The sequence below is a fragment of the Schistocerca gregaria genome, chromosome 7, assembly GCF_023897955.1.
Source record: "Schistocerca gregaria isolate iqSchGreg1 chromosome 7, iqSchGreg1.2, whole genome shotgun sequence".
Taxonomy (NCBI): Eukaryota; Metazoa; Arthropoda; class Insecta; order Orthoptera; family Acrididae; genus Schistocerca; species Schistocerca gregaria.
In genome coordinates this window covers 140,966,981-140,983,025 of record NC_064926.1, presented here as the reverse complement: position 1 = coordinate 140,983,025, position 16,045 = coordinate 140,966,981, and the positions used below count along the sequence as shown (strand labels likewise).

The following is a 16,045-nucleotide window of genomic DNA, read 5'->3' as shown; positions in this document are numbered from 1 at the left end:
TGGGCGAATCTATGGATGATTTTGATCCACTCTTATTATGGTGACAGTATGGTCTTTTCTTAGTGGCTTAGATGAGAGGCAATAAAATTAATAAAACTGCCACATTTAAATAACCTGCCCTGCTCGAGTAAGATGCCTTGGCAGTTGTTCATCAATTGCAATGTTATACAATCCTCCACTATAGTTAGGCTGATACTGTGCACCTTTCTATTATTTATTGAGAGGAGGGTTGGTATGGGAACAGGATGGGAGGGAGCGAGGGAGGGGGGGATGAGAGTAACAGATTTAAGGTGCTATGACACAAGCTCTGCAACCCCACATTACCCTGCATTAATGAAGTAAATTATGTGTCTCTGATATAGTTATCAGAGAAACTTGGTACTATGTCTTCCTTCTGATATATGGTCCTTGGCAGAGAATACAAGTAATATTTTCTCCTCCCATTGCACTTGGCTGAATGTTTAATCTTACACATATAAATGTAGTTGTAGAATAGTAGTAATAGTCACAGTAGCAACTGCGGTGGTGGTGGTGGTGGTGGTGGTGGTGATGGTGGTGGTGGTCATGGTAGTTTATTCTAGGGACTTTTGTGCACTTTTTCCCAATTTGACAGTTACTAAAAAAACATGTTGTCTCAATTTTTCTCTGTAAATCTTTTAACCTTCTCCTTCTTCCCATCCTCTCCTGCATCTTCCTTTTCTCTCTTTCTTCCCATTTTCCTAATATTGTACTGTATTTCACCTGTGATATAACTTTGAAATTCATCATGCCTTAAATTCTATGATATAGTCATAGTTTGATTTGCTCTAATTTTAAATATAACCTACAATACATCATATATAGAAGCTTCATTAATGAACCAAGATGTGATTTTCATGATAATGTCTATTGAATTGTTATATACTGTATCTGACATTTTGGTTAATGTTGTCATCTTGTACCTTGAATCTGTCTCCTCAACATTGAGTTATAACTAATTGACACTTTTCTTCACTTTCCTTGTGTGCCTTCTCCACATAACATTCAAAGAAAGAAACTTTATTCCTGGAAACTTGAGATACATGTCCAGTATATTAACTCAATGTCTATGGGAATACTGCACATGTGAGATGGTTTTGTGTGTTCCATCACTCTGAGTCATTAAACAATAACAACATTTCATTAGAAAATGACATGATCACCATACGTGACTTGCAGTTGATGTAATAGTCAGTCACATATGTAACGTCATGAGTATGTTTTCATCCATACCAAATGAGTCAAGCTGCAGCTAATATGAAAGGGTGCAGTATTTGTATAATTGAAGTAAAAGAGCTGCAGCTCACAGATCCAAACCCCATAGCTATCATCTCCCACTGTATGCCAGTTTGGTTGACACTAAGCTTTAGAGAGGCCTAAGATAGTTTTTAAGGTATAAGACAAATGGAGCACACTGTTACAATTTAAGCTATGTACAGTGTAAATATCCACTAACTGTTCCCTAAAGGTATTGCCACAAACCTGTCATAGGTCTGCATAAACCCAGTGTATGCGAAAGAGTATTTTTATACCAGTAGTGATTGTTGTTAGTGTGAGCAGTGAGATACACATTTCAGCTAATGTGATCCTGTGAGCACCCCAAGTTTTCATGACAATGCAGCTTGGCTGATATGGTTAGAATGGAAATACATATAAGATTATTTGCACATAGTGCATTCAGCATGCCACATCTGATGATGCCAGAGTAGTTTGCTGTTGGAAGCATCTTGTCAGTTGTAAGATTATGTCTGGTGAAGCATTAACAAATCTTTCAAATAAATTAAGATTCACTTTTTTATGTATCTCTAAGCTCCATAAAAACTTTTGTTTCAGTGTGCATTCAAGCAATTATCTATAGCTTACTACTAACAGTTCTGAACACAGAGATATTATTTTGCACAATTTCAACTGTTAAATGAATCTTAAATTTTGAGCTAAATCTACACATTTTGCTTATGTTCTTGCACAGATATTTATTTGATTAATTTGTTTATTTGATTTATTTCTCTTTTCTAGCAACTTTGTACCACTTTACCAACTCGTAACACACCACAGGTAAAAATCACATCACTGTTATAAAAAAAATTTGTGTGTGAACCCTTTAGTGCTCTTAAAATCCAATAACACTGTGTCACCAGCTGAAGCAGTCATTGTGCTCAAATATTTCTCTTACTTCATTCTTATTTCCAAACCACACAAGTTAAAATGAACTCTTATCATAGTACTTCAGTACCATATCAATATCTTTACTAAATTAATTCCAAAATTTCTGTGTAAGCACCTAACTGTTCAATATTGATTCAAAGAGGACAAAGATTTACACTTGAAAGAGATGAGTAGTGAATAAAATGTAAAATGATATATTTCTATAAACTATGTTGAGTCAACAGATCAAATCTTAGCACTCACAAAAGCAAATTACTGATGAAGAAATGTGACTCTATTAATTTTTTTAATTGGCTAAAGGATCATATTTTACTGACACACATCAGATCAACAATTTATTACTATTGTGAAGTGTACTCTACAAGAAAGTTTCAGTTTATAATCTTGATAAAAAGTCCAAAAGACATACATACAGAGCAAATGTGTGTAAGAGCTATAACAGATCATTTAAGAAACTTTATAAAATCATCAGTGCAATGAAAATAGTGTTGGTGATTCTTGTTTTCCATAGCCAAAAATTAAAAAAGGGATTATTATTGTAATTATTTTGATCCCTGGGTATAACATTTCTTGTGAAATTGACATCTTGAGTCTTTTGGCCAACATCTTTTATAAAACACAAAATTTTCTGGGTATGGTGCCACATCATGCTATTAAGTACATCACTGGATACAGTCATGGCCGAAACATGTTTTATTTTGTGGCAATTGTTTTACAGCATGACACAGTACCATATTCAGCAGATATTTATGGTAGCTGACACTAGCCACAGACACCTACACTCTTACATTTTTATAAAGTTCCACTCATTCACTAACACATGTGACCAGCACTGCTAAACAGTTTCCTTTAATAGTTACAGTTGTTGTAATGCCTTCAGATGCATGCTTTATATTTTGAATGAAGCACATTTTGTTGTTGTTGTGCATAACTTATTATCCACCACATCTTCTTGGATAGTCATTTTCATGTTTTGCAGGCAGCTACATTCTTGCAAACTATTTGGTAAATGATTCTGGGAGATCAAACAACATTGTATCATAAATGACTATAGCAGCTCTGGGGAGGGAAAATGAAAACTATAGATTTTTTAACCAAACTGTGTTATTGGGATTCAGATCAGGGCTGTGGTAGATAAAATAGTCACACCTTATGCTTATAATGTTCTGTCTTTTATGTCTTTGCTTGTATTACACATTGTCCAGATATAATTTGTCCACAAATCCTTGATATATTCAGAAAATCTGTGATGGTGCACTGGAAAACGCCAGTCCACAGATAGCGTCTTTCATTCAATCACAATCATGACAGCATAAAGCCACTTTCTACAAAGAACTTGTAGCACATTATTTTTGCCCAATTCTGGGTCTTTCCCAGCTTTGTATGAGGAATGTCATTGAGAGGAATGTGACAGTTACTTCATTTCAGAGCTGAACAGGTAAGAACAATTTTTTGGTGCCTACAGCCAATTAAAATAAACTTTGTAAGCGTAAGATGAAATAATCGAACACAAATAACCTTTTTCTCCGGAAGTTTCAGTGGGGTGCAGAAAGTCTCAATTATGAAACTGAACAGTATAGCTACATTTTTAAACTCTCTTCGAACTCATCAGTAGAAAATCATTCATACTGTTAAAGGAGTGATGATATGAATGCTTGTGACAAGTAATCTAATGTGTGAAAATAGTAATGATCAAAGATAAAACTGGTAGATACTATTCATTATACTTATTTCCATGTACTGTTTTCTCCTCTGTAGTATTTGCAAAAACTTATGTATGAGCATGCAACACAAATCTCCAATTAAGGATGTTGATCACCCAGAATGTTATGACTGTCCAACTAATAGTATGTTGGTCCACTTTTTGGAATGCAAAACAGATACAGTATGTCATAGCATCAATTCTACAAGTTCTTGGAACATGACTGGAGCTAGGTGGCACAAGATACCAACACATAAGAATGTAGTTCCAATAGCTTATAAGAAGAGAATTTTTGAACTCTGAGCTCCTGCATGATGGCAATCATATATACTCAACAGGGGTTATATATGATTGTGATTGGGGCCAGGAGATAAGCTGGGATGTTTCACGCACTACTGTATTTGAAATGGTCAATTGCAGTTATTATTTCTTTTATAACACTCCTAGTTTCCAGGGAGTCCACGATGGACATTGTCATCTCTCAACATCCTGTGCACCATTTGACGATCAAGCAGTCTCCTGGAACATGCTCTGCTAAATGACCATCACCAAAATAAATAATTCATTCAAGCAGGCAACTCATTTTTCTCTGTTGTTTGCTGAATTTATGTGGTTGTCAAGCCCACAACAGTCATAACTAATTATAGCATTCTGTCAATAAGGGTGCAAATGCAAATCATTTGCTGTGTAATTTCATTTGTAACACCATGCACTTTCCCTAACTTTGTAATCTGTGTCCTGTTACCAAGAGTTACATCCAGAAGGTCAAGGCCTAAAAACCCTTTTTGTGTATAGGGGATGCTGTTTTGTTTATTAAACATTTTGTTGGCCATTTTACATTTGCATTAGCAGTAAAAGAACATATCATAAACATTTTCATATCTCTGATTTCATTTTTTCCAACATCCAACCATCATAATCTACTCTTATCAGTCACCGAAGTCAGCACATTCTCTGCCCCCAGTGTTGACCAAATTATATGCTTGTCTGTATTTTTTGCACTGAGAATGTTGCAGAGCTATATTTACACACTTACAAAGAGTGAGTCACTAAATGTACTGCGAAGTCAGCACCATGAGTTATGGTCTGAAATTTATTTTGCATTTCAACATACTGCTACTGCAAATTTAAACACTCCACATATTGTGGGACAAGGCCTTGACAGCCTGCAGCATAATTCTTGTGACAGAAGTTTCATCAAACAACAAGTGTTGCATCAAACAAGTGACCACTAGGAATATACTGTCTCCAAAATGGTATCCATTTGTAGGGTTTTTAAGAGGTCCAAACAGACAAAATTCATTGGGAAATAAGATGAGGCTAGGTAGTGGATATTTCAAGCATTCACAATGAGATATTTGTAATACCCCCTTCATTTGTCTTGCTATGTGGGTATGCTATGTCATCCTGAATTATCATACCAACTGTCAGAAGTTCATTTCATTTGAGGTGTATGGCTTCTCACATAGATTAATACAGTTGAATGTGGCATTAACAATCTCATCATGAGTTTGGAATTTCATGAGTATGACACCCTGCATGTCCCAAAACTCAGGAATCAGAAACTCACAAACTGATGGGACCACCATGAACATTATTTTACTTAGTGCAGTGATGCTTCCATTCCTTAGAGGATTGCTTGGATACAAGTCAGTAGTAGTGACTCGTGCTTTGAAAACGATCTTTATTAAAAAACCATCTCCTTCTTCAGTGTAACACATGGGTTTACAACAATTGTGCTGCATGAAAAGACCCAGTCTGTTCTATTTGTGCTCTGGAGCAATGCTCAGGATGCCAAACATGCTGAAACTTGACAAGAATTCAACTGCTTATGACTGAAGCTGACTACGTACTTTCTCTGAAAACTACTTGGTACAATTAGTTCAGAAGCCCACTCATGGTGGAAACATATTAAACTTAATGGCAAAAAATATACCTGACCTATTAGAGCAGGGGTAGCCAACCATTTTTACCTACTGCCGACTTTCGAATCTGTGTTAGTATTAAAATTTTCATACTGCCCACCAGTAATGGCAACCTATAAAGTAGGGAAATAACTTTGCTTTGCAAAATTTATAAAGCAAGTTACAGCAAACTAAAGCATTTAAGAATAATTACTTACCAAAAACAATTTTTTGAAAACCAAATGAAAATGTTTTTTAAAATCCCTACTGCCTGTTGTCCACCATGAAAGTTGGAATGTTCACAAATGGGTGGTAGGGACCAGTTGACTACCACTCTATTAAAGGTTGCCCATAGTAAAACTGATATCAGTGATCATGAAGCAATAGTAGCAACAATGATCACCAGTGTGCACAGGACAAATAAATCACTTAGAAGGTTTTACTCTTTAGTGAATTAGTTGAAAAGGCAGTACAGTCATATTTCAAAGAGGAACTCGAAACATTTACTGCTGTGCTGTAAAATTTATAGGAACTAAGACTGAAGATTAGAATATTTGTTGACCAACCACCATAAAGATATGTATCTAACACAACAGTTTAGGATGGGAGGAACCCTCCATAGTATACAATTTCTCTAAGGAAAACGTGATATGTGCTACAACAGTAAGTATCCTCTGCCAGGTGCTTCAGAGAGGTTTGCAGGGTACGTTCACAGATGTTCATAGAAGAGAATAATGTTCATAGATGTTCATAGAAGAGAATAATGTAGAACAAATATCAAAAGTCACATGAAAACTTTGCAGATCATTTCTTCCCCATGTTGCACTGTGGCTTCACTGGAAAATTCCAAAGGGTGACAAAGATAATCCTTGTTTGATATTATTTTTGATTGTATCCTTCACTGAACTCCTATAACCGATGGAATGCAGCTTTCTGCGGAATACAGTTCTCACTATATATGAGATGCACTGCATGATGAATGTCCTCCAGGGACATTCCCTCGGTACACAAACTGTCGAACACAACTGCACATTATTCTCGTAGCACAACTGCCATTTTACACTAGCTGTATTTCAGTGATCACAGACAATGCAATTCTACATAATTTTAAAATAATATGCAGTCTTCTGGCATTTACACCTCTTTTATTGACTCATCCTTGCATAAGTAGTTGGACATGGGGGAGAGTCATTCATAATTTTCTTGATCATCAACATTTAAAACTTTGTGTTCTGCCATACGGCAGGTCTTGTCACGGGAGAAGCCTCGTCAGAGACCTTCAACTGATGATGATGAAATGATAATGAGGACAACACAACACCCAGTCCCTGAGTGGAGAAAATCTCCGATCCAGCCAGGAATCGAACCTGGGCCCCTTGGCGTGACAAACCGCCATGCTGACCACTCAGCTAACAATGTGGACAACTTCAACATAGCAACTTTTAATGTATTCCAAATAGATATTAAAATCAGGAGAACACTATTTGTGATCGTAGTATCAATTTCAGATAAATTGTTTGTGAAAATACAAAGGGGCAGAGCTTAAAGGCACTCTTAAAAGTTTTAAGGTGTCTACCCATACACCTCTGGTGCAACAGTCTTCAAGAAATGTACACTGGAATATTTGACAATGTGCTTCATAAAGCAGGTTTCAGTTTGTCTCTATACAATTTCCTTCTTTTCCATTATCTAAAAGAACTGCCCACAATGGATTGTTAATTTAGCTTAGGTAAAAAATAAGTGAAAGGAAAGGATGAAACAGCTCATAAAATCACACTTAGGAAATACATTTAAGACCTGACAGGGTCAGCGATTAATATAGATGTTGGGTGAACATGAAATCCAGCAAAGCTGTGATACCACTCGTCCATCCGAGAAGGCTTGCACATTTCTCATGAGATGTGACAAGAGATTGTTCTGGTACAATGTCGTATATGATGCTGCCACAAGGGGCAGCAATACTTTGGCCTCTGAAACAGACCCATTGTTTTTATCTCCATTAAGACTGCCTGGAATCACAACTGAATGTTATCTCTAAAGGTACCTGAAGTATCATCTTGATATTTTCTGCCATGTCTTTTACTAAAACAGGTTTGCAGACTGTGACCACCACACATGAATTTGGCACTCATTAAAGAATATGCTGAAGCATGCCAGTGACAGCACCAAAGCACCAACCTCCTAATTGCAGTCTAAAGTATTTGCGATTTCTGAACAACAGAAGCTGTCACAATGTCATGTATTCCACCAGCTCAGCCACCAGTAGTCATTTTGACATTGTTGATACAAACAGTCATACAATACTGCAGTGTTCCTATAAACAAAACTGAATTGTTCATTTCAGCCTAGTGAACAAGACAGCATCCATCCCATGTGTGATCGCAATCGTTAATCCAGTGGCTACTTGTCACTGCATATGCCTTTACAGTTACAGCAGCATGCCCTGTGCAAAGGGAAAGAAACCCATTTTCCAGAGACGTATTCTTTTCTCCTATTGAAACTAGCCAACATGGTCATATTGCAATTTTTCTTTGAACAAGCACAATGGCACCTGGTCTCATGTTTCCATTTAATTAGACATTTCTTTAGTAAACAAACTTAGAGTAACATTTATTTTTCCTTTCATAAACAAGGGAATGCTGCTGGTTCTATTTTTACAGGGTTATTCAAATAGACAGACCTTCCTCCTTCTTCTTCTTGTACCCTTGTATCACACTAGTACATGGTTAATTTAAGGAGTGATCAGATGCCCTTCCTGTTGCAGCGCCAATGAACAAATGGAATATGTGCATCCCGATTGTCCGTGTGTAGTGTCACTCACATGAAAGTGAGCGAAAATTTTCTAAATGTTTGTGTATCATGTAACTGAGGCCTGCTTTCAATACCAGCCCAGTATTCACATAGTGGGATGTGGGATACCATCTAAAAGCCACACCCAGGCTGACAGGCACACCAACCCTTGTCAGTAATCGGCTGGGCACATTCAATATGGAAATGGTGCATCTCCCTTCCTGGAAGTGGTGCTTTAAAATGCATGGCTATCTGGGTGGGTATTCAAATAGGTAGGCCCAATTCCACTAATTTTTATTTCTTGAATAATTTCTTGCATAAAAATAATCTACACACTGTTGGAAAGATGAGGATCTTAAGTTTGTATTACCACTGCTAAAGCCCTGATAGTTGCTTAAACGACCACTAGAGTGCACTAGTCAACAGACAGCCAATTTGTATCTGTTATAAGATGGTTACAATGTAGCACAAGGTTTTCCGCATTTTAGAGTTTGGAATAAGTAGGTCAGCAATTCCAGTGCAGATAGTATTTCATGTCCAATTCAGTACTGAAGTACTGAATATGAAAAGCATGTCATTGGCTTAAATATTTTCAATAAACTGGAAATCTCTGCAAGGGGGGGAAGAAGTATGAGATGACTGTGTAGGTCCAGTGAGAAAGAGAGATGAAATGAGAAAACTTTTGTACGTAGTTTGGGTAGGTCAATAACAGAGCTAATATACTGAGGTGACAAAAGTCATGTCAGACCTCCTTTTGCCTGACATAGAGCAGAAACTTGATGTGTTGTGGACTCAACAAGTTGTTGGAAGTCCCCTACAGAAATATTGAGCCGTGTTGCCTCTAAAGCCATCCATAACTGTGAAATTGCCAGTGCAAGACTCTGTGCATGAATTGACCAATTATGTCCCATAAACGTCTGCTGGGATTCATGTTAGGTGATCTAGGTGCCATACCATTCACCTGAACTGGCCAGAATGTTTGTCAAACCAGTGGTGAACAACTGCGGCCTGGTGATATGGTGCACTGTCATCCACAAGAATTCAATCACTGTTTGGGAACGTGAAGTCCACGAATGGCTGCAAATGGTCTCCAAGTAGCCAAACATAACAATTTCCAGTCAGTGAACACTTCAGTTGGGGCAGAGAACCTAGTCTGTTCTATGTAAACATGGCCCACATCAATGTGGAGCCACCACCAGCTTGCATAGTGTGGTGTGACAACCTGTGTCTATGGCTTCATGGGGTCTGTGCCTCATTCGAACCCTACTATCAGCTCTTACCCATTGAAATTGGGACTCATTCGAACAGGTTGCAGTTTTCCAGCTGCCTAGGGTCAACCAATATCATCACAAGCCCAGGACAGGCACTACAGGCAATGTCATGCTGTTAGTAGAGGCACTCACATTGGTCATCTGTTGCCAAAGCCCATTAATGCCAAATTGGACTGCACTGTCCTAACAAAGATGTTCGTCATATGTTCCACATTGATTTATGTGGTTATTTCTGCAGTGTTGCTTGTCTATTAGCACTGACAGCTCTATGCAAATGTCGCTGCTTGGTCGTTAAGTGAAGGCCGTCAGCCACTGCCTGTCCACGGTGGGGGGAGAGGTAATGCCTAAAATTTGGTATTCTTGGCACAACCTTGATACTGTGAATTTTGGAATATTAAAATCCCCAACAATTTCTCAAATGTAATGTCCCATGTGTCCCAATCTGTATTCAGAGCCTGTTAATTCCCATTGTGTGGGCGTAATCATGTTGGAAACCTTTTCATATCAAACAATTGAAACTCCAGGTAGGAATACCAACAATGTAAGAAAAAACAGGTTGGTACTTACCATAAGAAGACATGACAACTTACAGACAGTCATAATTAGACGACACTTACATAAAGCTTTCGCCCACAGCTTTCGTCAATAAAAGAGAGACACATACCATTCACACTGCAAGCAAGCACACCCCATGCACACATGACCGCCAACTCCAACATCTCGGGCCAGAATGTCATGCTGGAATTGGTGGTCATGTGTGCATGAACTGTGCTTGCTTGTGTGTGTGAATTGTGTTTATCTCTTTTTATTGATGAAGGCAGTGGCCAAAAGCTTTATGTTAGTGTATTTTAATTGTGCCTATCTGTGACTTGATGTGTCTTTTTTAAAGTAGATAGTAGTTTTTCCTATGTTGTTGATAATCCTTTTTGTATGAATCACCTGAGTTCAAATGACATCTCTGCCAATGCATTGCTCTTTTATACGTTGTGTACATGACATTACCACCATCTGTATACGTACATATCGCTATCCCATGACTTTTGTCATCCCACTGCACAGTATAGAATACTTCAACCAACTATATGGAGAGTTTTGAGACAGTGCTTGCTGCACAGGAACAATCACTTACAATTTGTGCAGGTTCTTGTTGAAAAAGACAAGAAAAGCTTATTGAATTTTGTAGTGACAGGGCAAGAAAGAGGAAGAATGAAAACCATTCTCCTGATCTGATGTAAATAGACATTTTCTTGTGTGGCTTCATAAAAGAGGTAGTTTACATTCCACCTCTACCAGAAGCTCTGGCCAATCTGTAGGATTGTATTACAGCTGTAGTGAACTCAGCAATATAATAGATGACTATCCATATGTGAGAAAAGTTCATATACTGCATAGGTGTTTGTCATGCAACAATAAACTTTAAAACTTTCTACTTCCATCTATATACAGATTATTCATGTCCAGTTTATATTTCATCTACCAAAAATTAATTAAACTGGATCCACCTTTTCGAACAAACCTGCAGTCGTCTCTCGGCAATCTTAACCATTTATCACCAGTATACTACACTACACAACTTCCAAGTTCCAGTTTATTCAAGTAATTCCTTCTTAGTTAGTTACTTTCATGTTCTGGGTTTTGCAGTTCTGATAAACTTTAGTGTATTATTGCAGCATTATTATTATTACTATTATTATTATATTTTATGACGTTCAATGGACCACTCTAGCCAGTCATATGAAGATTTATATAACCTGTTGTTTTTATTTGATAATACAATTCAGTTCGATAAAAATTCAATAATACAGTGGTACACAAATATTATTATATGAGGGTTGGCTGAAAAGTAATGCATCCACCTTTGTAATTCTTCAACAGTTGGCACCATTGGTTTGTGGCAGGTACTGCCTTGTTCTGTAGCCTCTTCTCTGCAGCTCCAGTTGGTGGGAAGCCTTATCATTAAACGGTTGTGTTGTTACAGTGTAAAAAGTATGGAACCCTGCGCAGATGGTCAGTCAATGCGATTTAAGCAATGTGCAGTCATTGAATTCTTGACAGCAGAAGATGTCACCCCAAAGGAGATGCATTCTAGAATGAAAGCAGTTTAGGGTGATTGTATTGATGTGAGTACTGTGGGTTGTTGGGCGAGTAAGTTTAAAGATGTTGAGGTGGGAATATCTGACCTGCGTAATAAACAAAGAGTTGGATGTCCTGTGACAGCAACCACTGAGCTTCACAAGGAAAACATTGACAGATTGATTCAGGACGATCGTCGTATCACTCAGAGAGAAACTACACTCACAATCAGCATTTCACAGATGTTGAGAGAACTGTGAGACTGTGGTGTTGGAAACAGTGTTGATTTCTTTGATGACGGCTTCAGAAAGCTTGTTCATTGTTGGCAGAAATGTATCCAATAGGCTGGTGATTACGTGAAAAAGTGAATATTGCTAATTAAATATCACATTCTGATGATAATTTCTGAATTTGATTTATTAAAATAATCCCACCCAAACCCAATTAACTAAGGTGGAGGCATTATTTTTAATTCAACCCTTATAATTTATTATTTTCTTAACCTTGAGATCACCCTTCCAGCAGTCCTTTTATTGATCTTCATTTATAGTTTGGTTTGTATGTTTTGCATTATTTCTAGGTCATTTATAGTAATTTGGAATTCTCCTATATCTTCCTTAACTTCTGTAATCCATTTAACATTGCCCTTACTATTCCACAATTTTTCTATCATTCTGTTACTAACTCTGTTTCCTGGTGTTCTTATCAGATGTCTAAAGAATGAGATGCAGTTCTTCCAGACTGTTCTATTTTCTTGTATGCTCTTTTATTTCAAATTATTCTACAGTACCAGTTTACGTGATATTTTTTATTTAAGCACATCTTAATTATTATTCTTTCTGTCTTCAGTATTCTGTTAATGTTTGCTGTTTCAGTTGTTTTAAAGATGATTTGAGCTGCATATGTTATTTTTGGTTGTGTAACTGTTTTACAGTGTTTTAATTTTCTACTTGTTCAAAAGTTTTTTTTTTTTTTGTTATATGCGTTTTTAGGAATGTAATCTGCTTTATTAAGTTTTTAAATTTTATTTTGCCATGTTAGTTTCTCATTTAGGGTTCATAATGATTTCACCTAACTATTTAAATTGATCAACTATTTTGATTTCCTCTTCTTTCACTGTAATTTTGTTTGTAAGTGGTGTACCGATTAGCATAATCTCTGCTTTTTCAAACAGTATTCTAAGGCCAGTTTTCTTTGCTATCTCTTATAGTGATTTAACTTGTTGTCATTTCTTGAACACTCTTGGCAAGTAGATCAAGATCATCAGCAAATCCCAAGCAGTATCATATCATTTTTCATGCTTCCAATTCCTATGTTTTTGGGGTTATCCTTGTACCATTCTCTCACGCATTCCAGAGCACAATTGAATAATAATGGTGATAGGGGGTCACCTTGTCTTAAGCTTGTTTTTATGGAAAATGATTAAAAAATTTTGCCTCTGAACTTTATTTTGATTTGGTGTTGGTCACAGTAAGTTTCATAAGTTTCAATAGTTTTGGTTGAAATCTAGATCCCTTAGAATTTTTAATACCGATGATCCTTTTTTAACTCTGTAAATGTTATTTCCAGAGGGTCTTTCTGTTTCCTATAGTACCCTACAATTAATTTTAAACTAATGATCTGATCTGCACAGCTTCTTTATGGCCTGAAACCTTGAAAATCTCCTAGTTTCTGTTTTAGTTGTTCCTTAAGTCTTTGCCATAAGTTCTTGAATAAAATCTTGTATGTGTAGCCTAGGAGTGATGTTCCTCTACAGCTATATTGACTTCTAATATACCTCTTCTCATGTAGTGAGTGGATAATGGGTTTGGTCCATTGTTAGGGGAATTGTTCAGTTATCCAAATTTTGGTAACAGCTATGTGTAAGAAGGCCTTGACTATATCACTTTAACATTTTCACATTTCAACAAGAACTTTATCTTCTCCACATGCCTTATTTTTTGTCCTAGAAGTGATTTTTCAACTTCTTCCATCTTCAACTTTCAGTATTAGCACAGGGAGCTCATATTGTTGTAGATGTTTCTCAAAGATTTTGTAGTAGTTCCTGGAACTGGCTCTGTGGAAATTATCTTCTACAGAGTTTATTATATCCTTATGAAATTCTTACATTCCTAATCTGTTGTGTGAGCTTTCTCCTTTCATTTTTAAGTTTGATGGCATTTTCTTCAGTTATATGTGTTAGAAACTTTAACAATGCATGGTGTTTTTCTTCATGGAATTTGTCAGCTTTTGTTGTCCACCATGCATACTTTCTTTGTGGATTCAATGGAGCTGGACTCTTGGCTTATTTTTTGAGACTTTCTACCAGTTCTTGTGAAATATCTATTAATTTAATGGTTTATGTTATTGCTGATATTTCTATTATGAAAAGAATAGCTGCTACTCACCACAAAACAAAGATGCTGAGTTGCAGATAGAAGACTGTCACTAAATTAGCTTTCAGCCAACAAGTCATTCATCAAAAATAGACAATAGACACACTCACACAAATGCAACTCACATGCACATGACCACAGTCTCTGGCAGCTGAAGCAAACTATGAGCAGCAGCACATGATGGGCAAGCAAGGTGGGGTAAGGAAGAGGCTGGGGGAAGGGGAGGGATAGCAGGGTAAGGATGGGCAACGGTAAAGTGCTGCTAGGGTAGCATGCAGGGATGAGCTGGTAAGAGGGTAGAGCAGCTAGGTGTAGTCAGGGAGGCCAGGAGGGTTACAGGACCATAACAACACCAATTTCAGTTGATTTTTGCCTTTCACTATCAATGTACTCCCTCAGATTTTATCTTGTTTCCCCTTATTTCATTCATTTCATCCCTTTTTGTGATTTTTGTCACATATTTGGGTGCTTTCTTTTCAAACTTTTTCGGACGTAGTTCTATGTTATTTACAATTTTTTTCTGGTTTTTTCCACCACCACAGAACCTTGCTCCTTCCATCTTCATCACTACAGAAAAGTTTCCTTATCCTTAGCCAGAACCCATTCCCACATACCGTACCTGCATTGTTGCTTGGTTCATAGAATCCCCCAAGTGGCCTTACCATCAAATTACCCATCTCCAGCTGTCACCCTTCCTTCCACAATGAACTCCAACAGTTCAGATTCCGCCAATCCTTAGCCCTCACCAACGTAATCCTCCAAAACTGTATCAATCAAGTCCAAACCTCCTTCCAATGCCTTCTCTCCCTCTAAAAATTCTCCTGCTATGCAATCCCAATTTCCTGGATCCCATAACAAACACTGAAACTCTTACCCTCCAGGAACTAGAACAACATGCACAATACCACCTCAAAAAATTCTCCACCCTGCTCACTTCCTACTCCTACCTTGGACTACTACTGTCCAGTACCTCTACAACAACCTCCAAACTTTCTCCACGCGCCCTCACAGCTGACAACCCTGTCTCACAGACCTACTACATTTATCCCACTCTCCAAAACTCCTTTCCACCACCACACAGAACCCAGAACCTAAACAGACACAATGTGCAGTCAGCATTAGCCTTTCCAAAAGCCTCACATTTTGCCCCTCTCCCAAATCCAATCTTGGAATAATTTTTAAAGACCTCTCTCTTTCTCCCATTCCGTACAGTGGAAACACTTTTTTGCCACCAACCCTACCAATGAAACTCAACCAAAGACCAATGTTGAACCCTGCCTGACTCCGTTCGCTCCTCTATCCAACTGTGCACGAGTCCCACTGCCCCCAAATCACCCCCTGTTAACTTTCCAGAATTTTGTAACCTTCAAATCTTGCCTACTATCATTTCCCAAAACCCTCAAAATGCAAACTAACATTACATCTGCAGAAAGAACCATCATCCACCAACTAAAAACTGATTTCAATCTTATAATCTGTCCTGCCAACAAAGGCTCCACCACTGTTGTTTTGCACCGCAATGATTGCCTGACAGAAAGACTCTGCCAGCTCTCAGATTCATCCACCTACAAACCCTGATACAGTGACCCCATTCCAGAAATCCAGCGGGATCTCTAGTGTCTCTTCAAATCCTTAGTGCATCCCAGAACCCCTCTCCAGAGTCCATCTTTCTCCTCATCCCTCCCCACACTCCTACCTTCAACATGCTTCTAAAGTCCATAAACCCATGCAGCCAGGATGCCCCAT

General features: G+C 37.7%; 1 protein-coding gene across 1 annotated transcript in view; it reads left to right on the top strand.

The window, feature by feature from the left end:
- The window catches only part of LOC126282191 (synapsin), a 783,143-nt gene that overhangs the window by 736,312 nt on the left and 30,786 nt on the right, over nt 1-16,045 (top strand). The window contains exon 7 of the mRNA XM_049981720.1: nt 2,035-2,073. Within this exon, the coding sequence (XP_049837677.1) occupies nt 2,035-2,073 (39 nt within the window). The remainder of the gene's footprint in view (nt 1-2,034; nt 2,074-16,045) is intronic.